The sequence below is a fragment of the Podarcis raffonei genome, chromosome 10 (genome assembly GCF_027172205.1).
Source record: "Podarcis raffonei isolate rPodRaf1 chromosome 10, rPodRaf1.pri, whole genome shotgun sequence".
NCBI classification, from domain to species: Eukaryota; Metazoa; Chordata; class Lepidosauria; order Squamata; family Lacertidae; genus Podarcis; species Podarcis raffonei.
The window spans coordinates 31,362,821-31,388,747 of NC_070611.1; the positions used below are offsets into that span (position 1 = coordinate 31,362,821).

A 25,927-nucleotide genomic window follows, 5' to 3' on the forward strand; every position below is an offset into this window, starting at 1 on the left:
TTAGATGACTTTCAAAGTCCAGGCTTCCCATTCAGGGCCGAGATCGCTCTGGAGAAGAAGCTGTTCTTAAGACGGCTTGTTCTTGTCTTCATCGTCCTGTATCTCCGTCCCGACGGCAGGAGCTCGAAGAGACAGTGACCAGGATGCGATGGATCTTTTACTATGTCCAGTGCCTTCCTATGGCACCTTGTGGCATAAATCTGCTCTAAGGTGGAGAGTGGGCAGCCAACAATGCTCTCTGCTGCCTTAACAACTCTGCACAACCCCATCCTGTCCTGGGTAGTACAGCTTCCGTACCACACACATAAGCCATAAGTGAGCACGCTCTCAATGGCACAGTGATAGAAGGCAAGCAGCAGTTTCTGCGGAAGATGGTTTTTCCTTAGAATTCTCAAAAAGTACAGTCTCTGCTGCGCCTTCTTCACAAGCCCCCTTGTGTTGACACTCCAGGACAGATCCTCTTGTAATTCAACAGACAGATGGTTTTGTAGAATTATTTTCTAAAGGCCATGCTTTTATTTACATAGAAATAAAAGTAATTTGTCCAAATTCTGGTTTGATCCGACATTTCAGATATGCCTCTGTATTTTTGCCATACCTGTCTCCTCAGCATTTGAGACTATTAGGCGGTTACAAAACATAGGCATCCTCTTTCTCTCTTTCTGGAATGCAACCATGACCGGAAAAGGTTAGTAAGCATATTAAATTTCCATATTCCTAGCTTTTCAAAAGGACTGTGGAAGGTAATTTGCAGGAAGCAGCCAAATCTTTTTGTCAGCCTGCAAAGTGAGCTGGATAACCATTCACAGCAATTTCTCGACTTCCTTAACTTTAGAATAAGTTGTGCATTGATCTTAACATTCCTCCTAGAGCTGATTTATTGTTCACCAAGTGTGGATATGGTGAATTAAAAATAGTTTTACAGTTGTCTCCATCTTTCTTCCTGTTCTGTTAGCAGCAGTGTGATCTCCAAACTGACTTCCATACACTTACACAGGCTTCTTTAAACTGCCATAACAAACACCATGTTCTCATATTTCTTTTGCCGTGGATTGAGATCCCTTTATTATTACTGAGGAACGTTAATTGTGGTGTTTTTGTTTTTTAAAAAACAGCAACACTGAGAAATGTGAGCTCTATTTACAGATCATGCTTTGTAGGGCAAAAGTTATAGTCTCTCTGTCCAATTACATCCTTCCTTACATCATGCCTTACCTTGTGCACACACTCCTTACACACCTGAATATTTCCCTCTTCTGTAAACCATCTCCACCCTTCCTCCTCAAAGCTTGGAACTGTATTCCAGAGAGCAGCACAGAGATTCCACCTCTTTTATTGCTGTTGCTGTTGCCATCTGTCTGTCTTGAGAGACAATGGAGTGCACCTCTGGGAGTGAAGTCAAAATGATGTGTTAGCAGCAGCGAAGTGATGTCCCCTGGGGCGCAAGCCTGGGCAATGTGTATGGAAGTTCTGGGCTGCCCAGATGAGAAGACTCTCCACTTGGCCTCTCTGATGTGGCCCAAAGGAAAGCAGAAAATACATTTGGCACCAACTTGGCTGCCGGAACCACCTTAGGGACTCTACTCCAGATTTCTGTAGGGCTTACTCTTCAGCCTTTACTTCTCCCGAAGATACCCTGCGAGGCAGCAGAGGTTTAAGGGTCAGAGTTTTCCTTCTCCCTTGTTGATGAGCCCCATCAGCCCCTCACTTCCCTCTACAGCACGTGCAGAAACTGCCTTCTTGACCGCTGGACCACTATTGGTCTCGTCCATTCAGTCTGCCAGAGCCTCTTTAAAGGCAGTGGAAGTCCCTAACTCACTGAGGGTTTGAGACCCATTGTCTACCCTCATCTGGTTTTGCCAGCCTGTCAAAGCCAGCCAGATGGGCAAAGTATTATTATTATTATTATTATTATTATTATTATTATTATTATGCTGACAGCTTCTAGGAGCCACAGGTGAGAGCTGAGTGCATGGTGGGGACTGAAGATGGACAAACTACCCCAGAAGGAACATGATATGTCCCCCACCAGAAGTACCACCCCTCTCCTAACACCCTATACATCCCATTTCTTATTGCTGTAGGCCTCTGCTTTTCATCAGATTTCTCTTCAGATTATTTAAGGGTTGGCTGGAATATATTGGCAGGAATCCTGTATCCACTAATGAGGTCATGTAGGAATCACTAGTAATGGGATTTTACCTGTGGCATTTGTTGTTGTTGTTGTTTCTTACCCGTCCTTCACCATAAGATCCCTGGGCGGGTGATAGCAATTAAAAAACACAATATTAAAAACAGTTTAAAACAAATAGCAGTCACAAGAATTGGGTGGGTCGTAAACCTTGATAGCCATTTGCAGATAATCTGTAAATGAAACGGCTGTCACAGCAAGAAGGCAGAAGGCCATCTTGACTCAAGTGTGAGGAACATTTTTCAGAGTTGCATACCTCAGAGGCAACCTACTGAACGCTGCACACCAGCAGTGGATGTGACTACACACACAGACACATGGTGGATAAAAACAACAATATATATATATATATATATATATATATATATATATATATATAATCAGATTTTTTTATTTAAATCAGATTTTTTGAAAAATTTAAATTAGAGTTTTAAAATAAAATGCTTTTGGAGGGGAGGAAAAATCTTTCTAAATATAGTTTTCTATTTAAATTACATTATAGTCCAAAGGCTATTCATCAAGAAATAAGGATTTGTTTTAAGTTTTTCATGTGTGCGAAAACTGTCTTTTTTAAAAAAAAAAAAAGTTTAACCACATCAGTTAACTAACATGGATACATATGCCATAATGTTATTGTTTTAGTTAAATAAATTGTTTAAATTATTATTAAGGAAATGATTGTTTTTCTCCTTTCAATGAAGTACAGCAGAAAAGTTGCCCAAATATAAACAATAAACTTATTAAACCTCACAATAATTTCATAATTATCCATCTGTGTGTTTCTCATAGTATAAACAAATCAGGAATTTTTGATATAACTGTAAAAAAACTACTCTGAAAATTTATTATTCCAAAAACAAAACCTTCGTCTGGTTGCAAATACTAAGATTACACCAGCAAGAATAAATCAAGTGGTGTCCAAACTTTTTTCAAAGAGGGTCATATGTGATGAAGTGAAGGGCTGTGAGGGCCGACCAAAGTTGTTAACCTTTTTCATATTTTCATAGTTGGAGTTGTTGAGCTTTTTTTTTTTTTTTTTAAAGGGTTGAAGTTGTTGAGGGTTTTTTTAGGATTTTACCCCAGGAAATAAACTGCCACAGGGGCCAGGTTAAACTAACCAGCGGCCGGATTAGCCCCCGAAATGGACTTTGGGCATGCCTGAGTGATTTCAATCATGATTTCAATTGATTTCATTTACTGTACTTTCCCGTGTATAAGGCTATGTTTTTTTCTTTAAAATTCAAGCTAAAAAGTGAGGGTCGTCTTCTACATGGGTAGTACATAGGGTGGACGTTTGATTGTTTGCTGCCTAGGCTGTCAGCGGCAGTTGTGCACGTTATTGGTTGCTGTGTCAATGGGTGGTGTTGACTGGCTGACTCTCTGGCAGTTGGGCGGGTGATTGGCAGCTCATGCCGGCGATGGGGCAGACGGGAGGCTGATTTAGTGACATGTGCGGGCGAGCGGTTTTCAGCAATCCCCGCTAAAAAGCTCAACAACTCTGTGCCGTCTCTCCCAATTTTCTTAAATTTAGGGGGCGTCTTATATATGGGGACGTCTTATAGACAGAACAGTACGGTAAATCAAACCCACCCTGCACACACACCACACTGCAATTTCCATGCAGACATGCAAGAGGTATTTCCACGGTACAGTGGTACCTCGGGTTAAGCACTTAATTCGTTCCGGAGGTCCGTTCTTAACCTGAAACTGTTCTAATCTGAAGCACCACTTTAGCTAATGGGGCCTCCTGCTGCTGCCGTGCCGCCGTAGTACAATTTCTGTTCTCATCCTGAAGCAAAGTTCTTAACCTGAAGCACTATTTCTGGGTTAGCGGATTCTGTAAACTGAAGCGTATGTACCCTGAGGTACAAGGACATTTCCCACCCAGAGCTGGGCTGCTAAGAGATGTGCTCTCCTGAGTCCCACACAAGAGAGACCCTCAAGGGCTGCAATTCAGCTGCCAGGCCAGAGTTTCACCTCTCTACCTCAGCTCTTCAGGGATGGCTATGGAGCCCTCCATTTCTTTTCTTTTCTTTCCCTCTGAACTTTGCCCCATTTTTTTTCCACCTCGGGCTTTCTCGCCCTGTTCCGAAAACCTCTGTTTTCATACGCCACCTACTTAGTCAGCCCCGTGATTAACATTTTTATAACAAACTGCCTACTTATTTCCTCATTGAGGATTAAGGGCGGCAGAGGTGCGGCGGGAAGGGGGGAAACCCCTTTTCCCTCCCACCGACACATGTGTGCTTCATGGTCTTAGCCAAGCGACGTTACGGTTGGCAGAGACCCGAGAGAAACTTGCATTTTGGTAGCTGCTGAAACGAATATTTGGCAGTGTGGGGAGCCACATGACTGTGATTCATACTGTACTCTTGAAATATGGCAAGAGGCCTAGGGAAGGATTTAGTGCCAACACTGAGAGAGCAGGGACACACTCAAATATCACATTCTTTTTATAGTACAGGCATGCCTCACAGGAAAAATATTGAACTTGGCCTGCCAGCTGAAAGAGAGCAGGCCCAATTGTGATTTTATGTTTTGAGTCACTCAGTTAATCAGTTAGTGGTAGAACATAGGAAGCCTTCTGTTAGTCCTACTTGGGGCGGGGGGAATGGCTGTTAATTAATTAATAGTGACACTGAGCAGTTTATTAATTTGCTCCAAACCACTTTCATTCATAGATCCAAGGCTCTTAATGCGCTGCAAGCTAAAACAGCAGGGATCTTCCAGAATATTTGGCTATATTTCTCTTTCAATTTGTAGTTTCTGTCATTTCCTTTACCACTTCAACTACATAAGTGTTTTGTAAAAGTTCTATTGGTTCCATTGCTGCATTCTTATTTTTGTGTGCTGTTTGCTCAGGTATGCAAAATTTATACCCAACTTTGGATCATATACCTCAAATGTACTTATATAAGAGGATATTAGCTTGCTTGAAAGGTACCAGATTGAAGAACTGTGGTAAAAAATTTTTAACTATCATAATCTGGAGCCAGATATATGTAGCTGACTGAAAAATATGCCACGAAAACATGATTTCGCGCTATCTAAATGTCAAGGTGTACATTGACAGCAGCACGCAGAGTTCCTTTTTTGCGTATGCAAGGTCTTGGTTTGACCTCCAAAAGGATCTCAGGTAGCAGGTGGAAAACATCCTGTACCAGAGAGCTCCTGTCAATCAGAGTTTACAATACTGGGCTAACTGGCCCTGTATAAGACATTTTCATACTGCTCTGGTAGCAGTGATGATGGGGAAATGTGTGTTTGTTTGCTTGCTTGCTTGCTTGCTTGCTTGCTTGTTTGTTTGTTAATAATCCAATGCCAGTTGTCTAATCACTGGTCTTCAGTAATGTTCGTTTCACTTGGTGCTTGTTCACCAGTTTGGTATATAGCATGATTGTTTTCCATTTGTCACACCCCCTTCAACAGTTGCAAATGTGTATAGGCATTAAACGGACAGGGGTTCATTCATCAGTGTTGAAGAAGGCAAAATAAATATATGTTGGCCAAATTTTAGACTCATTTTCTAGGTAAAGCAGACAAAAGTTATGCCTGCCAGGTATGTCAATCACTTGATACGCTCCACTGATAGGTGTAGTCATCATGTGTCAGTAGCCTGTACACACAATGAGAAAGAGTCTCATTCAAAAATTAAAATGCAGTTTTAAAAAATACAAGACACAGATTCCACCATGCTGGCTAGAAACACATCATAAGAGTAAAAACAGAACTAAAAGGCAAATGAAATGTTATTCTCCTGGTGCTAGGGGCGGGGGGGGGATAAGAACAGTTCATTCTGACAAAGGCATTCCAAAGTCAGGGTGCCTCAACTGAGAAGGCCCTGCATGTTCAGGGAGCGGAAAGTGATAGCTTGAAATATATTTGGCACATCTTCTTTCCTTGCTGTTGAGGATAGCAATAAACTAGGACGGGGGGTGCTAGGATACCTTCCCTGGCAGGGCACTCCAAATGCAGAGCAGTTCTTGCTAACTTAATACCATATTCAAAAGTGTGGAAAGGAGATACGCAGAATATATTTCAGTCTATGAGCCCTTTCCTGAACTGCACAGTCCTTTGTCCTTTGTAGCAGTAGTACAAAACGATCACTCTTCCTGTTTCACTTCCTTTAAGGAGGTATCGGTTTGGTGCACTGTTATAAAAGGGTCACGTTCTCTTAATAATGGCCAGCTTCCTTAGCCCTGAACATTATCAGCAGCACTGTTGGTTCAAAGGCTTATTCCTTCTCAAGTGCCATCAATCTGCATCAGCATCAGAAATTGTCGGGTCTGTAGCATATGGAAGTTCCTCTTCCTCCAAGAATATGTCTATGACAGATTTATATTGATGACTGTGCTACCTACGCTGCAGTTACAGACTTCCATTATATTCAGGCTCTGCTAACTCAGTCCCCATTTCCTGTTTAAGGTGAGACAAGGTCCTGCCTGAACAAGGGGTGAAATTACAGCTGAACTTTCTAATTGCTGTTAGCACAGGAGAACCTTTGAGAAATATTGCAGGACCCTTTTTGTGTGTTCAAGGCTACCTCTGCAATCTCTTCCCCAGTATGCATGAGGCTGTGGCAGCTTCACGTTCACTTCTGTCTGACCCAGAAGTTCTGGAGTATGTCTGAACTCCCATCCAATTGGAGCGCCACAGTCTCAGGTGCTGCACTGAAAAACATTGTGTATGAACCCAGCAAAGCTTTAGATTGAGCTGTTTATGATTAACAATCAATAGTGTAGTGGCAAATTCAGAAATTCATCCCTGGTCATGCCCCCTCTAAGATTATAGCATGATCTTATAATTATACACGAGTACTAATAATGAAGATGCGGGTGGCGCTGTGGTCTAAACCACTGAGCCTCTTGGGCTTGCCGATCAGAAGATCGGTGGTTCAAATCCCCACAACGGGGTGAGCTCCCATTGCTCGGTCCCTGCTCCTGCCAACCTAGCAGTTCAAAAGCACGCCAAAAAGTGCAAGTAGATGAATAGGTACCGCTTCTGGCGGGAAGGTAAACGGCATTTTCATGCGCCACTCTGGTTTCAGTGTTCCGTTGCGCCAGATGCTGGCCACATGACCTGGAAAAACTGTCTACGGACAAACGCCGGCTCCCTCAGCCTGTAAAGCGAGCTGAGCACTGCATCCCCAGTTGTCTGCGACTGGACTTAACTGTCAGGGATCCTTTACCTTTACCTTACTAATAATTAGGGATGCATTGCAATAATCAGTACAGATCTCCATGTGTTGCTTTTCAGCTAGAGCTACTATTTTCTGTGTATGTGCACAAATAATTTGGAGTGTTCCAATATTTTCTGATGGAGTGACTTAAGTTGCTTTTTCCTTTAAGTTCCATTGTACATAATAGAGTTGGCACACCATTCTTGAAACTGAAACACCTTGTGTTTTCACTGTTCCTAAATGTTGAGGATTGATGTACACAGAACCATTCCTCCCTGATGTTCTTCCCTCACAGCTTCTCCAGAGTGACCCTAGGAGTCAACTCTCAGTGGCTGACTTACCTGCTTTTCACTTTCATTGGCTCCAAGCAACACAAATGATGAAAAGACTTATTCTCAGTGGCTAAAAAGCTCGTTTTCATGCTTATTGGGCAGATCCAGGGCATTGGAGGCAGGGATCCTCCTGGGATCCTGCTGTACAAATAGTAACAGGTCTTCAACCCCCTGTGATCCCAGCCACTACACCTCAGTTTACAACATAAATCCCCAAACCCTGTGCCAGAGCACATTAGTGTACTGAGAGAAAAAAAGAAAGGAAGAAAATAATCTTGTAGTGGTACCTAGGATCACAAAGAACCCATACCTCAAAGAGATTGCCTGCAGCGTCTCTGCATGATTATTTCTCTGGCCTTCCCTTTTTTTAGCCTCTGCTGGAGGACAGTGAATTCTGTCACATCTGTACATTGATTGGACTTTGGAAATTACTTTGCACTAGGCTGAATTGCTTGCCGACAAACCCATTATATATAGAACCACCTTCATGCAAGGCATGCGCTCTCGCTACAGAGTTCTGGGCTCTCATGCAAGTTCCTTCTCATCCAGAGATGGGTAGCTTTCTTCTCCCGATCCTCCAATGCAAATAGCAGATACAGAGGGATCTTTCTGCATCAGAACTATAAGCGAGGCCAGCTGTAAAAGCCCTTTTAGCACCCAGGGTTCCACAATTTCCTTTTTAAAAGCCATTCTTGAAATTGCTGGTTGTGAATGGCAATGTTGTGTGTTGTTTGGAGTTCAGCCAGCTACTGCAATGAGTGCCGCTATCTCCAAATCCCTTAGCGAATTAGAAAATAGATGGCTGGTGTTGGGTGCTTAGCAAGTAATTCCAACAAATTTGCTCCGAGTTTGTCTTCTGGCATACTGTCATTACATAGGCTCGAAAGATCCATTAGCCATGTATCTTCTCTCTGATAGAACTTTAGATCTTTCTGGATTCATATGCTGGAATGATCATGGCGGTATTTGAGGAGCCGATCGGGAGAGGGCTCTGTAATTAACTCATAGAAATCTTTGAGCAGAACCAAATGTAGAAAAATGGCCTCCAGCTTTCTACTGTCTTCCTTTATAAGCCTGATTCTTGCCACTATAATCAAGCTAACAATCATGTTGATTTGTTATAATAATTCCTTTAAATGCAGGCCGCAAAGCATATTATTTTTCAACTCTGGTTGTCTCACTTTAAAAAATGAACAACCCTTAAATGTGAGCCATCTGCCGCACTTATCAAATAAAATGTGATAAACCAAGCATGTTTGAGTGCATGCATTTTGCCGGGTTTGCATTTTTTCGACGACCTATTCTCAGAGTTGATACTTATCTTTTAGACTGTCATACAATTTATGCAGCTGATGGCAATTAAAGAAACTGATTTGTGGCCATTTACATTCCTTTCAGAGGGTTCCAGTTAACATGTTATTCTCTCAATATATCATTCCTTTACACAATTTAACACTTTAGGCTGTACTTTCGCACAGTGATGCGCATGTACATGCTATTTCACATGGATTTCTGTGTAACTTCCGATTTGCGTAATTTATGTAGGCTCATGGCTTTCACTGTGTGTGGCACCGATGCCTTCTGCTGCTGTTTACTTTCATTAAGAGTACAAATGGATGACACCCAAAGTGTTGGATGTATTACAATTTCACCTTTCCCATACCATGTTGAGCTGTGATGTTCTGCGCCAGTATAGCCTCCAGAAAGTCATTGCAGTACATTGCAGCAGTTTATTATGCAAATACCTTGTAGTAACCACCATACCTGTTTTGTAGGGTCCATATCAGAAGAACTTGCTGTTGATGAAAACTTAGTATGTCCCAGGATTTCATATCGTCATTGAAACAATGGTGATGGCAACTTCTAGGTCCTCCTGGAATCTAGCTTATGAAAATAGCTGTGGCATGGGGCTGCTCATCCCTGGGATCTCCTGGGGCTGAGGTAATTTGTGGCAATAGCCCCTGCAGTTACTTGGAGCTGGGTGGAAGGGAGATGATGTGGGAGAAGGAAGAGCAGTCTTCACCTTCCCTCTCTCTCGTCTCCTTCATCCACTGTATTGCTTCACATGAGTCTTTGTTTTATTGTGTTCCACCCGTTGGTATTGTACACTTAGGACTAGTTCACATATTTTTAATATCTGTATGAAGACTCTATGAATTTCCTTTTTCCTCAAGAGCTTATGCACTCATTTTAGGAATAATAAAATGTCTTCCTTATGCAAATACCTACAGTGAAAAAATGTCACTTCCAACCTCTTCTTTGTGGCTCTGGAACAACCCTGCAAATGTTCTTGGACTACAGCTCCCATCATCCCTTACCACTGGCCATGCTGGCTGGGGTTAATGGGAGTTGTGCACCAAAGTATCTGGAGGGCACCTAGTTGGGGAAGCTTGCTCTGGAACTGGGCCCTAAACTGAAATATCATGCCTTCCTACATCTCCCAGAAAAACATGGGTTAGGGTGGTGTCACTTGGTTCAGCATATAGTGAAATGGGAGGGTGAAGGTTGAATTTAAGTCTTGAAGCATGGCTTAGACCAGTGTTTCCAAAACTTGGCTCTCCAGCTATTTTTGGACTATAACTCCCATCATCCCTAGCTAGCAAGACCAGTGGTCAGGGATGATGGGAATTGTGTTTGAAAAAAACAAACAGCTGGAGACCCAAGTTTGGGAAACACTGGCCTAGACCGTTTGGGCACTTCTTTGCAACATGTGCTAGCTCCAGTTATTATATGATAAAATATATGACGGCCTGACAACGATAGTGGCAAAATGAATATGGATTTCAGCAGGGACACGTACGGTTTTGTGAGGGGTTTTTTGTCGAGTCTGGCATGGGTACTCTGATTCACAGCAATTGTGCTGATCTCTACATTAACGTTTTGTAGACGAAATGCCAGACCTGGGGGGGAATCATAGGGTCAGAATAAGAGCTATATTCTTCCAGCATGTTTGTCTTCCTTTTTAGAGTAGTACTTCTAGAGCACTTCAGTGTAGCTTTAAGGTGCCAAGTGAGTGATGTGGTGAGTCCCGGTGTTGCCATCATACCCGCTTTCTTATCTCTTACATAGGAAGCTGCCTTATACCGAGTCAAGACCACTGGTCCATCTAGCTCAGTATTGTCTACAGTCACTGACGGGCAGCGTCTTTGCCGGGTTTCAGACAGGGGTGTTTCCCAGCCCTACCTGGAGATGCCGGGGACCTTTTGCATGCAAAGTATGTGCTCTATTCCTGAGCTTCATCTCTTTGTATATTTTCCGTATATTTGATGCAAACTCTTGCCTTGTAATATTTCTGAGCCTTTCTTTTTTGCCAAGTGGAAAATGAGCTAGAAACGAGAGCGAGCGAGTCACTCGCAAGCAGGCCACTTACATGCTAATGGGGGCTCTGTATTCCGTCACTGCCATCACACTGCTTTATAGATGCAAGCCCACCAGGAGCAGTAAAGCAGCATTTAAAGCAAACAGTAAAATGAACAACATTTGCAGAGCAATAAAAGGCAGCACCTTTGCAACTTCATTATTTTGAAAAATGTGAGAGCGTCAGTCACCAAGCACTGCAAATAAATAGCGTTTTATTGGGTTTCAAGTGAGCGCACATGCCAAATCAGACTTCCCCCTACGCTGCTGTTGTTTTGCTCTTTCCTCATCCTAGTGAACAGTCTGGAGAGAGAGAGAGAGAGAAAGGAAAAAAGCCAACATAAAATAAAAGTCTATAACTGGTTTTATGAGGAAACATATTGCAGTTAAGGACACATTGCAAAGAAAAGCCCTTAAGATCAGTGAAACTATAAGAAGTGGCGAGGGGGGAAAGGAAGTCACAATTATTGAATGTGTTGGGGTACAGATTGCATGGACTTCAGGACCAGATAAGATATTTGAATTAATGCATGCAATCTGCAACTAATTATTCACACCAAGTAAATAGGAGCAAATGGTATTGAGTAAGCAAGATAAGTACTATAGGACCAAATTCTTACACTGGAAACTGAAATCTGCAGAGTGGTTTACAACACCGGAATTTGCCCTTTTAGTAGACTGAATATTTATTTGCATTTATTAATTAATTTATTCATTTATTACATTTGTATATCACCCTATACATGTAGATCTCAGGGCGGTTCACAACATAATATTGCCTGCAAATATTTTGTCTGCTCATCATCAGCATGGCCTAGAGAAGTTGATGCTATGTACAAATCAAGCACGAGAAATTCATGTTGTTGCAGCTTAACGAAGGACTGATTGAAACATGCAGATTTCAAAGCAGTAACCTTATGCAGCTGTACTATTTCAGAACACACACAAGATTGCTTGTTTGAAAACGTCCCCACGTCAAAATTTTAAGTCTCATGTAGCAAGCTTAGGGCCAATTTATGTAATCGGCAGAAGCAATCAGTAACACTTTTTTTGGGCGGGGGGAGAGACTGTGTAGCATTTCAGGTTGAAAGTGGGTGTTGTACTTTTAAATGCTCCTTCCTCCCACCAACACACCTTTGTGTATATGAAATGAGCATGTGAAAAGGAGATGACTAGTTTGCATGGTGGGAACATTGCGTTCTCACCTGCAGCCTATAGTACACTAGGGGGGAACTCCAGGAACATCATAAGCTGTTTTATAGCAAGCTGGTCTACAATTCAGCTAGCTCAGTATTGTCTGGTGACTGGCAGTGTCTTTCCAGCACTACTTTTTCCTTAGCTACCCAGAGGCACCAGTGTCTGGGTGTTGTTGTTGTTGTTGTTGTTTGGAATCAAGTGTTTTTCTAAACCCTCCTCATGTTACATTTTAGAGTGGCATTGAACCATAACATGAAAATCAGGCCTCTGATTACAATGAAGTGTTATAGGAAGGGAGAAAAGCACCCATACAAATGCCTATTGTCTTTTGTCATCTGACTCTTGTCTGCTTCTGGCTTGTAGTTTCAATATATGCCCAGCTTATTCATGTTATTTAATTGATAGCAACAACAATCACAGCCCACGAGGTGCAGAATCAACCTGAGCGCAAATTTGCTTTTTTTTTTTTTTTTACTTAACTGATCTGTGGATTGTGCTTTCTTTCTTATTCTGTGCATGCACTGTCAACACTTGTCCGCTTATGTTTATATGTGAAATGCTGGTTATATGTTCTTACTGTGTTTTGCGTGTATGTGGAAGGTTCTTAATTGAGCAGGACTTCTTTGCAAAAAATGTTTTTTGTTAGGATGCTGGTTCATAGAGGAACAGGAATGCAAGAGTGACAGCTGTTGGAGGTAGGTCAATCCACAGAGCCAGTTTGCAGAGTGACCTTCAGTTGGAGACATTGCTCTCTCCCAAAGTTGAGACATGAAACATGCAGACTGGACAGCTACCTTTTTGCTTCTCTCCCACCCCTTCCACCCAGGGCAAATTATTGTGGGCACTTGTCCCTGCCCTAGTTCCTACCCTGTCTGTTTTCCCCACGCCGTGAGCTTTTGACAGCAATAACACTTAGGAGCTTGGAAGATGCAGGGGACTATATTTGTTGGGCAGCTTTATAGAGCCGTATCTTAAAAGTATTTAATGAACATGAGGTAGAAGAGTCAAGTGAACATGATCTATGTATTCTAAAATTTATATCCTGCCTTTCTAAACAAAAGCCAATGCAAGGCTGCTTACAATAATTTCAAAAAAATATATATGGCAAAAGCAGTTTAAAATACAACACACCAACAGAGCAATAGCGAGAGCAAGAAACACAGCAAAAAACAAATTCTGCAAAGGTTGTTACTGGGACTTGTTCAGTTTGAAATTCAGTTAGGATGTTTGGTTTTTAATGTGATAATAGTGAAAATGGTATTGGAGAAATATTGAGCCAAAATGTATTGCCTGCAGCATTCAGCATTACAATCATGAACAATTATGTATTGCATTCACGTAGGTTTTACTTTTTCATTATTGTTAACATGAAATAAATTGTGGTGCTTTTTGGTAGCACGACTTCAACTTGTAATGAATTGAGACCAAATGTGCAAATGGAGCATGGTTCGCTTCTCTAGGATAAAAAGTTTTCCTGATGAAGTGAATAATAATCACAAGCTGTTGAACTTGGCTGTCATCATGGGCCAGCCAAGCCCTCGCTGTATGCATAGTGTGATGGAAAACTCCATTAATGGAAGTTTTTAATTTAATACATTTATCAGGAATCCTAGTGCACTTCAGGATGGTGGTACCTTTTCATCAAACGGAACAACAAAACACGGATATGAAAACCAGTTACAAGTTGCATGTAGTTAAATACAACCTTAGGGACGCGGGTGGCACTGTGGTCTAAACCACAGAGCCTAGGGCTTGCCGATCAGAAGGTTGGCGCTTCGAATCCCTGCGGCGGGGTGAGCTCCCCTTGCTCGGTCCCAGCTCCTGCCAGCCTAGCAGTTCGAAAGCACGTCAAGTGCAAGTATATAAATAGGTACCACTCCAGCGGGAAGGTGAACGGCGTTTCCGTGCGCTGCTCTGGTTCGTCAGAAGCGGCTTAGTCATGCTGGCCACACGACCCGGAAGCTGTACTCCGGCTCCCTTGGCCAATAAAGCAAGATGAGCGCCGCAACCCCAGAGTCGTCCGCGACTGGACCTAACGGTCAGGGGTCCCTTTACTTTTTAAAAATACAACCTTAAGTCAAATATTTGACTACTCTTTGCATTTTCAAAAATCAGTATTATTAATACGTTGTTTAAAACATTTTTCCAATTATTTATTGAATGTAATGATTCAATATATTTCTATGTCTAATTTTAAGAAGCATACTATATAGCTGTTTGTTTTTAGTAAAAAAGTGAAAAGCATAAGCTGTTGAAAAATTGTGGGAAATACCCACCCACCCACCCCCCCGCTAGTAATATCTATGGTGGGAATTCAGCTTCCATTGTGAGGTTAACAGCAATTGTTCATGCCTCACTAGGTGTATAACTGGATCCCACATAATTTTTCTTTTCCTGGGAAAAACCACCCCTAGTAAAATATCACGCCACACCTGGCTGGCTTAGAAAGTTGTAGCCCCATATTTTAATGCTGTTAGTTCCCCCGGTTTAGCTAGCCAAGAATTTTCTCAGGGCATACAGAAAAATAACACATGGTGGTCAGCCTGTGATCTGCGATTAAATGGCTGGACTAGTACATTATTTATTTGGTTAATTTAGACAAATAACAGGAAAAAGGGGAATAAGTTGTTAATGCAAAAGAAACATTCAAACGAAACGATTGTAATTTGAGAGAGGCCCTTTTAAGTTGGTTCTAAACAAAGTCGGCACAGTTTTATGTAATAAGGAATGTTTTAACGAATGCTTTGAACAACATTTTCTTCAAATGTTCATTGCATCTAAGTTCTTATTTTTTGTGTGCGCGCTTTTATTTGCTCCAGAATACTGCCGGGCTGCCAACAAAGGAAGGCCTGTGCTCCCAGGAATTTTCTAAATTCCTCTCTGGAGTAGGCATTTTTCTCAGCTACAAAGGCCCTTTGGCAAATTTCCTCTAATCATTGGATTTACCCTGGGCTCTGATAGGTGCCATTCATGGACTTGGTCTGCTGTTTGATGGGGCTGAAGCATTAATGGGATCTTTTCACCATATATAAAACACAGTAACCTTAAGCGGAGGAATCAGAATTGCTGTTGCTGAGAAGAGTTCAACATTTCCTCGTTTCCCTGTTTTGTTTTTAAATCAATATATTTGTTTTAAGTTCATCTGGCTGTGTTCGTAGATCCTAGGACACTCACCCTACCTCGATAAACCGATGGGCTGTTCAGCAGCTTGCGTTGCATCATTTTGGTGTGTAAGAAGATTCTATAAGATAATATACGATAAATGTGCTGCCTACTGGGAGGTCTACATCTTCCCCCACTCCCCAGTTGATTTTATGCCACAGGGGAAGAGGATGCATAAGGAGTCTTGATTCAAAAGTTTACTTTTGCATGGAGGTAGATTCCGGATTGGAATTTTAAAAATAGCATTTCAGTGGCGCTGTGTGTGTGTGTGTGTGTGTGTGTGAAGATTATTAAGGAATGTCTCGCCTTTAATATCATAATATGAACTACAGTTTCCACCAGTCTTTACTATTTCCCTCCCTCTCCATCTCTCTCTGGCTACAGTTTCTTTGTAATGTTTTGGGAGGGGAGAAAGAGACTACATTTGCAGGTTTCCTCCCTAGAAGCTGGCAAACAAGTATTCCACTGTCCCAGCAAAGGATTTGTTGTGAAAAGTAATTTCTCAAAGGAGCAACAAATTCAGTCTTGCTCTGTAAACTTTAATCTCAGAAACCACAAAGATCAGACAGTGCTACTTTTTTTTCCCATTAGCTTGTTGTGGAGGAGAGAGAGGTTTTTGCAGGGCGGGGGTTATATTCAAATTTGTCTGATAACACTGTTGCCCACAGAATGGTTTGCGGCATGTGGAATTAGTTCAGGGGCATTCAATAGGCGACTTCACTATGTGACTCTGGAAAGATTGTTTGGCCCTAAGATTTTGAACCAAACATATTGTTTGTCATTGCATTGGGCCTTTTTTTTTTAATGGCTAACAGCCTGGTGGTGAAATGATTTTTGGCAAGGCATAAGGGGCATGTCTACACATGAACCTTTTCCTTTTCCCCAGTACAGTGGTACCTCTCATTACGAACTTAAATAGTTCTGGAGGTCCGTTCTTAACCTGAAACTGTTCTTAACCTGAGGTACCACTTTAGCTAATGGGGCCTCCCGCTGCTGCTGTGCCACCGCTGCACAATTTCTGTTCTCATCCTGAAAGTAAAGTTCTTAACCCGAGGTACTACTTCCGGGTTAGCAGAGTCTGTAACCCGAAGTGTTTGTAACCTGAGGTGTTTGTAACCCGAGGTACCACTGTAGTTTGAAAGCCTTCCCTGGTGGCTGAGATTATCAGTAGACAGATATATATTATTCAAAAACTTTACTACATGCACTTCATTGCAAATGCAATTCCAGAGTGGGTTACAGTTAAAATTCAAGTCATATGCACAATGCAACCACTTAAAAAAAAACCCAAGGCAGATAAATTACTAAATTACTACCAAGTAATAATAAAATAAACATCCCCCTTGACACTGAGTTCATTAGCACTGGAGAAGTGAGCTCCATTGTTTCTGTCTGTTACTTGATATTTGTAGGTTATATGGGTAATTTTTTATTTTTTATGTTTTGCTTATAGATTTTTAGATTGCTTTGCATGGGTCTTCTTATTAGCCAAGTAGCCTCCATATTTTCCACTACGAATTTATAGAGCCCTCTGGCAAGCACAGAGAGCTGTGCGAAGAAGTGGGAGCTTGTCTCACTTGCACGGAGGCTACCGAAAGAAGCATCAGGAGCAGTGCCTGCTGATTCTTTCCTTCTCCAAACTCCAGCACAAATGAGAGCCTGTCAGAGGCTACTGGAAGTCTTCCTTGCTAGAGGCCATGGGACACTCCAACCAGATGAATGGAATGCTGTAAGCTGTGTGCTTCCTTCACTTTATGTTGCTTGAATAGAGTACTTTTAGTGGCCAGGTGCTATTGAATATTAGAAAAATAGGTTATAAAAGCACTTCTGGACTCTACGCCATGCCAGGTATGCAATATGAGCACTGTTCCCTTGACCCCAGCCTATAAGGGTTCTGTGTGGTCACTTTCAGTTATGTCTGGTTGCAGGATAGAGGCCAATACAGTGGTACCTCGGGTTACATACGCTTCAGGTTACAGACTCCGCTAACCCAGAAATAGTGCTTCAGGTTAAGAACTTCGCTTCAGGATGAGAACAGAAATCGTGCTCCGGCGGCGCAGCGGCAGCGGGAGGCCCCATTAGCTAAAGTGGTCTTCAGGTTAAGAACAGTTTCAGGTTAAGAACGGACCTCCGGAATGAATTAAGTACTTAACCCGAGGTACCACTGAACAATGGTACCTCTGGTTACGAACGGGATCCGTTCTGGAGCCCCGGCCTTATCCCGAAAATTTCATAACCAGAGTACTGCTTCTGTGCACGCGTGTGGCACTGCAGAGCACTACTGCGCATGCATGAGTGGCAAACCCACTTCCGGGTTTGCTGCAACCGTAACCCAACACGAGGTACCACTGTAATTGGAGACCTGGAAAAATGGTGCAGTCCAGGGTGTCATCAAGGGCTCATTGTGAGAGTCAGTAGCTGCAGCTTCAGGCTGGAACATCTAATTAGAAGTCTGTACAAGGTCTAGTGTGGAAGCAGTTCAAAAGTAGACAAATGGATGCAGCTGCAGGTAAAAGGTGGATCACAGCAAATGCAGGATGATGAGGAGAATAAAGGATAGTCTGCAGCCTCAAGCTTTAGGAGAGAATCGGTTTTTAGAACCAGGCAAAACAATCTGCTGCCCAAACAAAGAACTGCAAGTTGTTTGGAGAGTTTTCCTACTACATGAGCATCAAGAGGGGTAAAGCATGTCAAGGAGCTCTCTGGTGGATCCAAATGTGGAGCAGAATTGGGCCACCATCAGGAGAGCTCTCTTAGTTGTATTCAAGAACTCCTCTTTCTTTTATTTGAGCACAAGTTTCCATGCGCTTGCGACCAACTCCTGCAAGGCCTTGCAATGTACGGCTGAATTAATTGGCTGGCAGTAATTGGGTGTCCTGGGTGTTTTTCCTGTGCCAGAAGAACATTTTCCATACGATGACTGGCACTTACTGCAGAAGTGGTTCCCCTAAGGACAGTGGGAGTGCAGCAAAGCAAAGTGATTTTCATAGCAGTCCCAAGTTTTTATTTTCCAATGTTTTGTCAGACTGTGGTGCTAAAACATTGTGTTGGGGACAATTTCTGCAGCTGTGGTTTAGTACAACTTGACTAGGTAACACTATTTACAAAATTGGTTGCTGACTGTTAGGTTTTCCTCATTTCATTAAGCCTGCCTAATGAAAATGACCTTTTGTAAAAAATTACTAATAACTTATGATGAAGTCCTCTTTCTTGATCTGGTACTCTCTAAGAGGATACATTATTTACTGTTTGATAGGAATCCAGTTGGGCATAACCAAAACATAACATAAAAACCTATGCTGGATATACAAGACTATTTTCTCATGCTAACATGCAGTCTATAGGTATGGGCAAAAGCTGGTGAGAGAAACTGTGTTTTTTGGCCCTTTGATGTGGAGCAGAGCTGTCCTTAGATGACTGAGAATTGGGGAGAGATTGTATTATGAATCAAACATCCCAGCTGCAACTTCAAAGTAATACTAATTAAAATAAATTCGAGTGGATTAATGTTTTATGGATGTTTGAAAAAAATGCTGAGGTTGAATTAACCGAATCACTGTGCACAGCAATTAAGGTGCCTGATCCACTTTACCCTTGACGAACCATGACTCTGTGTTCCCTTTTGGCAAGGCACCGCCCCCCCGTGACTAACAACTCACTTTGTTATTGCGCATGGATTACGGCTGGTGTAAATCTAAATCACATTTCCCCTTGATGCTGCGAGAAGATCCTTCCATGCCCAGTGCCATATGGCTGGACAAATTCAACGAAGATTGACAGTCACTAGTCATGATTGCTATATGCTCCTTCTAGGCTCCGAAGCATCGTGCCCCTCAATGCCAATTGCTGGTAAACAATAGTAGGAGAGGACTAGTAAATTCACGTCCAACTTGTGGGTTTCCCCTAGGCAACTGTTTGACATCCATGGAAAACAGGATATTTGACTAGATCAGTGTTTCTCAATCTTTTTCCAACCGTGGCCCCCTGCTGACAACAACAATAATGATAATAATACAGTTGTTAAATATTTGTACATCAGAATTTGATTAGGTTCCCCCCCCAAAAAAAGCTCATTTAACAGAACATCCACTAATCTAGCAATATATCTCCTTGCTTCCAATTCCTTCTGCAATGCATTGTCAAAGAGATTTCTATAATTATATTGAGCTGATTTATAATTTGCTGGAAGTTTAGTGCTCACTTTAAAGAACGATCTTTTTCTGATTACCGTGCTGTTAAGAAGTAGTTTCAAGTCTTCTTAAAGGATTGGTGCTATAAAACGCCAATCACAACTTAATTGCTGTCCGATATGTTAATTTCAAATGACAGAAGAAAGGTCTTTGAAATCTAATTCTTGATTGCATCTAATAACCTAGTTTTTATAGTGCCTGAACTTTAAGACATAAGCCTCCAGCTAAACCCATGTAGGGAAGTAGCCAGGAGGTCACATTTAACAATGATTGAACGTGAAGTCCTTCTGGTGTTCTGTTGGAGGCAAAGCGGAATCATCAAGAGGTCGCCATGGAGGTCAGCGTCTCCAGCAACAGGCTCCATTTGTGTGTGTGTGTGTACGCGCACAATTTATTTTCTCTGTACTTGAATCTCCAAAGAATGGTAAAAGCAGCAGTTTAAAATAAATGGCAGTCAAACTGAAACAGCCCCCTTACTGGTTATAGAAGTGATGACTTGGGGTGGCACAGGAAGGGGAAAGAGAATGCACTCCCACATTTGCTCACCCAGTTTCAAGATGCTCAGATCCCCTCTGCTGGCCGGAAGAGATTTAAAACTTAGGATTTTGAAGTCCTTTGAAAACCAGCAGTTTGCATCATTTTCTGCCCAATACCGTGCATGTTAAGTCAGAACTAAATGTTCATGAGTTCATTTGGGGTTTACACCTGAGTTAAAGGTGCCTCGGATTCTAGCATTCATGTTGAATAGCTTGATCTATACGTAAAACCTTTGCTGTGTCTCTTTTGTCTTGTTTGGCTTTGGAAGCATGTTCAGGGAAGTTTTTAATGTGTGATTTTACTGTATTTTTGGTTTCTGTGGAAGCTGCCCAGAGTGGCTGGGGAAACCCAGCCAGATGGGTGGGGTACAAATATATTATTATTATTATTATTATTATTATTATTATTATTATTATTATTATTATTCTCTGCTAAACTAATCTGTCAGGTACTTTTAGGGTTGCGTTTTTGCTTTTTTTTTTTTTAAAGCAGAACAAATGATTTACTGAAATATGTGCAGCACAATCCTATGCATGTTTTGCTCAGGAGCAAGTCTCACTGTTGTAGAATGTATCTTTGAGTTTGTATGAATTTTTGCAAAAGCATTTGACCATAAGTAATAAAAGTTTGACCTGACCTGACTTCTGTGGTCAATGGAACTCACTCCCTAGCAAATTTAAGACTTGCTTCCTAAGGTTGCAATACTGTGTTTGCATGCTTGGTACTTGCTTCTGTATAATCAAGGCCCACAGAGCTGCAGACGTAAAAATACTAATTTCGTTGAACTTTTGTAGGATTTATTTTTTAGTACACCTGCTTAGGATCATGCTGCCAACACCATATGTAAAGGAAAGTCATCCAGGATTTTACGTAGTGTAGACCCACTGAAATTACTGAACTGAAGTTAGCCATGGCTATTAATTTTAATAGGTCTATTCGGTTCTGAGTAGGACTAACATTAGACACAATCCCAGATGCCTGAAGTTTCAGCAGCCTACTTTCTGCAGGAAAGGTATCTATTCTGTGAACCTACAGAGATGGAGAAAGGAAGCAAACTGCAGCTATGAAAATGGAAAAGATAGAGACTTATAGTGTGAGTCTGGGTTTTATTTTATAAAGCATTGCCACCATCTGAAAGATTGCAGGATTTACATTCTCCAGAAGAGGGTTGTCAGTAGTTCCTGTTTATTTCTTCCTCAGCGGTGGTTCATTTATTCCTTTTCTACCATAGCTGTGTGTTCTGACTTGCTGGCCTGGGATCTTTCTAAAGCTTGTTCAGACATTCTGTTAACTATGGTTATATAAGCCTATGAAAGCTTGTGGTAATTTCCCCCCTCACCTGTGAACACAGGTAAACAAGTCACTGCTCTTGAGAAAAGCAAACAAGCTGACAGACCACACACTTGGAATATTTACTGAACCCACAGGGGTACAACTTGGGATATTGCAGTCTGCAAACACACCCTCATAAACTTGAAATTCATAAATGAAGAGATTTAAGTTAAAAGCGACTTCATGAAACCGACGGAAGGCATTCAAACTAAAACTGGGTTCATGTGCAATGAAGCAAGTTGTGCCGCTGGCTGTTAGAATAACTTGACTCTCAATGCAATCCTGTAAGTCCCATTGAGTTCAGTGGGGTAAAGTGGGTATATAATTGCAGCTTAGTTTTTTTGTGTAACATTGTACTAAATATTTCTTATAATTTTTAAATTAGAAGGAACTACATGTACCTTATGCAATATGAATATACGGGCATTTATTTTTTAAAAATTTTTTAGCTTCAGTAACTGCAAGTTGCAGCTGAGATTTGAAGAAAGGGCTAACTTTTAATAGTGTTTTTTTAAAAAAAATATTTGGGCAATAATTATAGTTCTATTGTGCCATTTAATTCTTTGATACTAAATGCTATCTTATGGAAATATATACCAATTTGATGTGTCTCATCCATCTGTGTATCTTTTGTTTGTGTACACTAGGGGTTTTCAACCTGGTCCCTTCCGCCCACTAGTGGGCTTTTCAGGATTCTAGGTGGGCGGTAGGGGGTTCTACGGCACAAGCTGAATCCTCCTTCCATCGAGCACTGGTGGGCAGTAAGGAAATTTTACCATCAAGAAAGATTAGTGGGTGGTAGGTATAAAAAGGTTGACTACCCCTGGTGTACATTTTGTGAGGGCATGGCCCTGAAAGTTACTTATTTTATTTATAATTTTTTTGTAGTGCTTCATATAATGAAAACCTATTAAGTGGTTTACATAAAAAGTATTCTATGCATGCAAACATACATCAAACAAACAAATTAACAGCAACTAAGTTGTGTAATCTACACAGCCCTGTAATGCTGGCATCCACTGTCGTATTACCACCAACCAGTGAAAACTCTTTCCTGCCCTCTGCATAGGATTGGGAGCATGGTGGGCGTTGGGTTAACCCATGGCCATCTTTTCTGGCTTAAGAGGTACAGTGGAACCTTGGTTCCCGAACACCTTCGTTATTGTACGTTTCAGCTCCCAAATGCCGAAAACCCAGAAGTAAATGTTTCCGTGATCGAACGTTTTTCAGAACCCAGACGTGTGACGTGGCTTCTGCTAAGTGCAAGAAGCTTTTGCAACCAATGGGAAGCTGCGCCTTGGTTTTCAAATGAAGTCTCTCAGGGTCCCTTCTGAGTGCACACATTGCTACATTGGAGGAAGAAGAAGAGGAAGAGGAAGAGGAAGAGGAAGAGGAAGAAGAAGAAGAAGAAGAAGAAGAAGAAGAAGAAGAAGAAGAAGAAGAAGTAGTTTCCTTCCTCTAGTCTACCTTCTGTTGTGTTACATAGCTAGGTTTATCTAGTACAACCTGAGACTCATAACTACAGGCTTGTACTCTGTTCTCTGGCAACAGCTGAAATTCCACCGTAATTACCTTTTTACAGAACAAAGCCTGCCTCTACCTTATGAAATCTGGACTTGGAAGGGCATCTTGCAGGAGAGGGTGTGTTTTTGTTTACGTTTCTAGGAAATGCAAGTGGGTGTTCTGTGATGGTTACAAACCCCTTTCATTCCCCCCCCCCTTTCTTCCGTTACCATGACCTAACCTACTAAAAAACTTTCTCAAAGTAGGAACAATCAGCATGTGCACAGATCACATTATCAGTCTAAATGTTGTTAGCAGTGCCCTTTTATAAACCCTATTCCTATAGAGCACTTTCAAAACAGAGCACATCAAAGTAATTGTTATGCCTGGCACCAGTGCAGGCGTGCTGGGACCTGACCCAATTCAGTATGAATGTTATAACCTGTGGAATTTAAAAGGATGTAAGGTGTTGCATGTCCTGAAGGCAGGAAACAAACCAGGGTTTGGTTTTTGACTTTAGTTAGCTTCCAAATATTTGGTATTTATGGAATCACTAATTTCTATTTAATTTTTCCAAAAAACTGAGCCAAACTCTACTTGCCGTTTACATGCATGCGGGCATGTTGTGTTTCCATGGCATCGGTTGAGGACCAGTATGTTCACTATACTTATGACGGATTGGAGCTAGTAAAACAGGGATCAGTTTATGGCCAGGAATGTGTAGTTTCTACATATGTAAAAGAAATCATGAAGCTTTCCATATAGTGAGTTGCATTTGAGGGTAAAGTTACTGGACCTGTGACAAGAACCAGTAGATTTCGCTTTTATCTCATTTATACCAGTCGTCATGCGGTAAGATTGCAATTTCTAATAGATGTTAATTGAATTTATTACTGCAGCCTTTCTTTCTGGTATCCCGTCAGTGGAGGTCCTGTCAATGTTTCCATTCTTACACTGTTTATTAGCAGTGTATAACACAGCCATAAAATTCTCTCCAGACCAAAATGTAGTGTATAGTTCTCAGCTTAAGTCCAAGAACATTTTTCTTCTCCACAGAATTTAAAGGAAATTGGTTTGGCCACGATTTAGTTAGAAGAATACAAAAATAGCACTTTGGCCAGGTTTTGACATATTTTGCATGCCTCTCGACTAAAAAGAAACAAATACTTTTGAAAACCATAATGTGCTCTACAGCTCTTTGAGTTTAACAAAATTAAGAAAACAGATTATCATTCACATACATTGGGCTGCTTAGAATTTTTTTAAAAAAACGGGGGTTGAGAGGGAGGAATGAAAATGTGTGGAAGGACAGAGGCAAAGAGTGCATATAAGGGTATATACACAGCCCCCTCCCGTGTCCACTCAATGCATGAGGACAATGCACAGCTGCATTGGCTACCCCTTGCTTCTGCCACCAAGACACACAGGTTGTGTACACACTCCTGCTTACTCTGCATTCAATTCAATCACACTGCTGGTTTGGGAAACATTGTGCCATGATGTTAACCACAATTTACATCTATCCTATGAGACGCAGGTGGCGCTGTGGTCTAAACCACGGAGCCTCTTGGGCTTGCCAATCAGAAGGTCGGTGGTTCAAGTCCCTGCAACGGGTGAGCTCCTGTTGCTCTGTCCCAGCTCCTGCCAACCTAGCAGTTGAAAGCACACCAGTGCAAGTAGATAAATAGGTATCACTGCAGTGGGAAAGTAAACAGCGTTTCCATGCACTCTGGTTTCTGTCACGGTGTTCCATTGCACCAAAAGCAGTTCAGTCATGCTTGCCACATGACCTGGAAAGCTGTCTGTGGACAAACGCCGGCTCCCTCGGCCTAAAAGTGAGATGAGCGCCGCAAGCCCAAAGTCGCCTTTGACTGGACTTAACCGTCCAGAGGTCCTTTACCTTTATCGCAGTTTCTTGCGAATTTTGATTCGGTTTCTCTCAAGCCAGCTTCAGTCTGAGTTGAGAGCGCCTCCTGGAGTAAAAACACCCCCGCCTTGTTTACCCACTGATGTGAACACACAGCAGGTGACTCAGATGCACATCAAACTATGCTGATGTTGTACAATAAGCGGCAAATGCAGTTTGCAACACAGCAAAAAAAGAATGACCTCACTGCATGTTAAGCCGGTAGTGTGCATACAGCCTCAGTGGCCATACACGGACACACACGCTGGCTGCATGTTTGGTGAATGTGTAAAGCAACATAGATTTTTTTTGGGGGGGGGGGGACCCTGAGCCAGTCAAGATTCCTCCATGTGCAGAGGTGCTCTATGCACACATGCCTGTTTCTAGTGATGTGAGGTGAAAATATTCTCGAGAATATTCTCTGCTAGAAAATTCTCCGGAGGATATTCTCCACAAACTGTAAATTCTAATGTAAGAACCAGTTTTACAACCCACATTTTAAAAAAATCTAGTAAATAATAAGTCAAGCTGTGATATTGCCAGTGTAAGTAATGAATAGTGATTTATTTTTTTTATCCAGTTACATTACTGGGCATTGTGTCAGTCACCAAAGGCAGTTCTGAAATGTGAGCTACAGAAAACATTTATTTATTTATTTTTAGTTTTAAAAATGCTTTTCATTTATTTTGATGAACATTTGAATTGGTATGTATTTCAACTATATTTAATAGCCCTTTTCTATTTTGGTGTGACCTTAGTCTTAGCAATTCTATACCCTTGGCCATACAGTGTGATGATATTTATTTATTTACTTACTTACTTACTTACTTACTTACTTACTTACTTACTTACAGAAAGTAGCTTTAATGCTTTATACACTTAAAGTACCTAGGTCTATACAGTTATGTGTAACAGCATGTGAGGTGGCCTTGATTTAAACAGTTGACGTTTCTATATTGAATTTTCAGTTTCAAGTTTGGTGCAAAAAATCAAAGAATGTGAATTCACTGCATTGCCCCATTGAATAAAAGTATCTGTACA

The 25,927-nt window shown here is 41.6% G+C and overlaps 1 protein-coding gene across 2 annotated transcripts in view; it reads left to right on the plus strand.

Annotated features, from left to right (window-relative positions):
* Positions 1–25,927, plus strand: part of HMGA2 (high mobility group AT-hook 2) — a 135,876-nt gene that overhangs the window by 56,752 nt on the left and 53,197 nt on the right. Inside the window, exon 4 of one of the 2 annotated variants that reach the window (XM_053407424.1) lies at positions 10,772–10,916. The exons of the other annotated variant lie outside the window; for it this stretch is intronic. Within the exon in view, the coding sequence (XP_053263399.1) occupies positions 10,772–10,916 (145 nt within the window). The remainder of the gene's footprint in view (positions 1–10,771; positions 10,917–25,927) is intronic. 2 annotated transcript variants of the gene reach the window in all.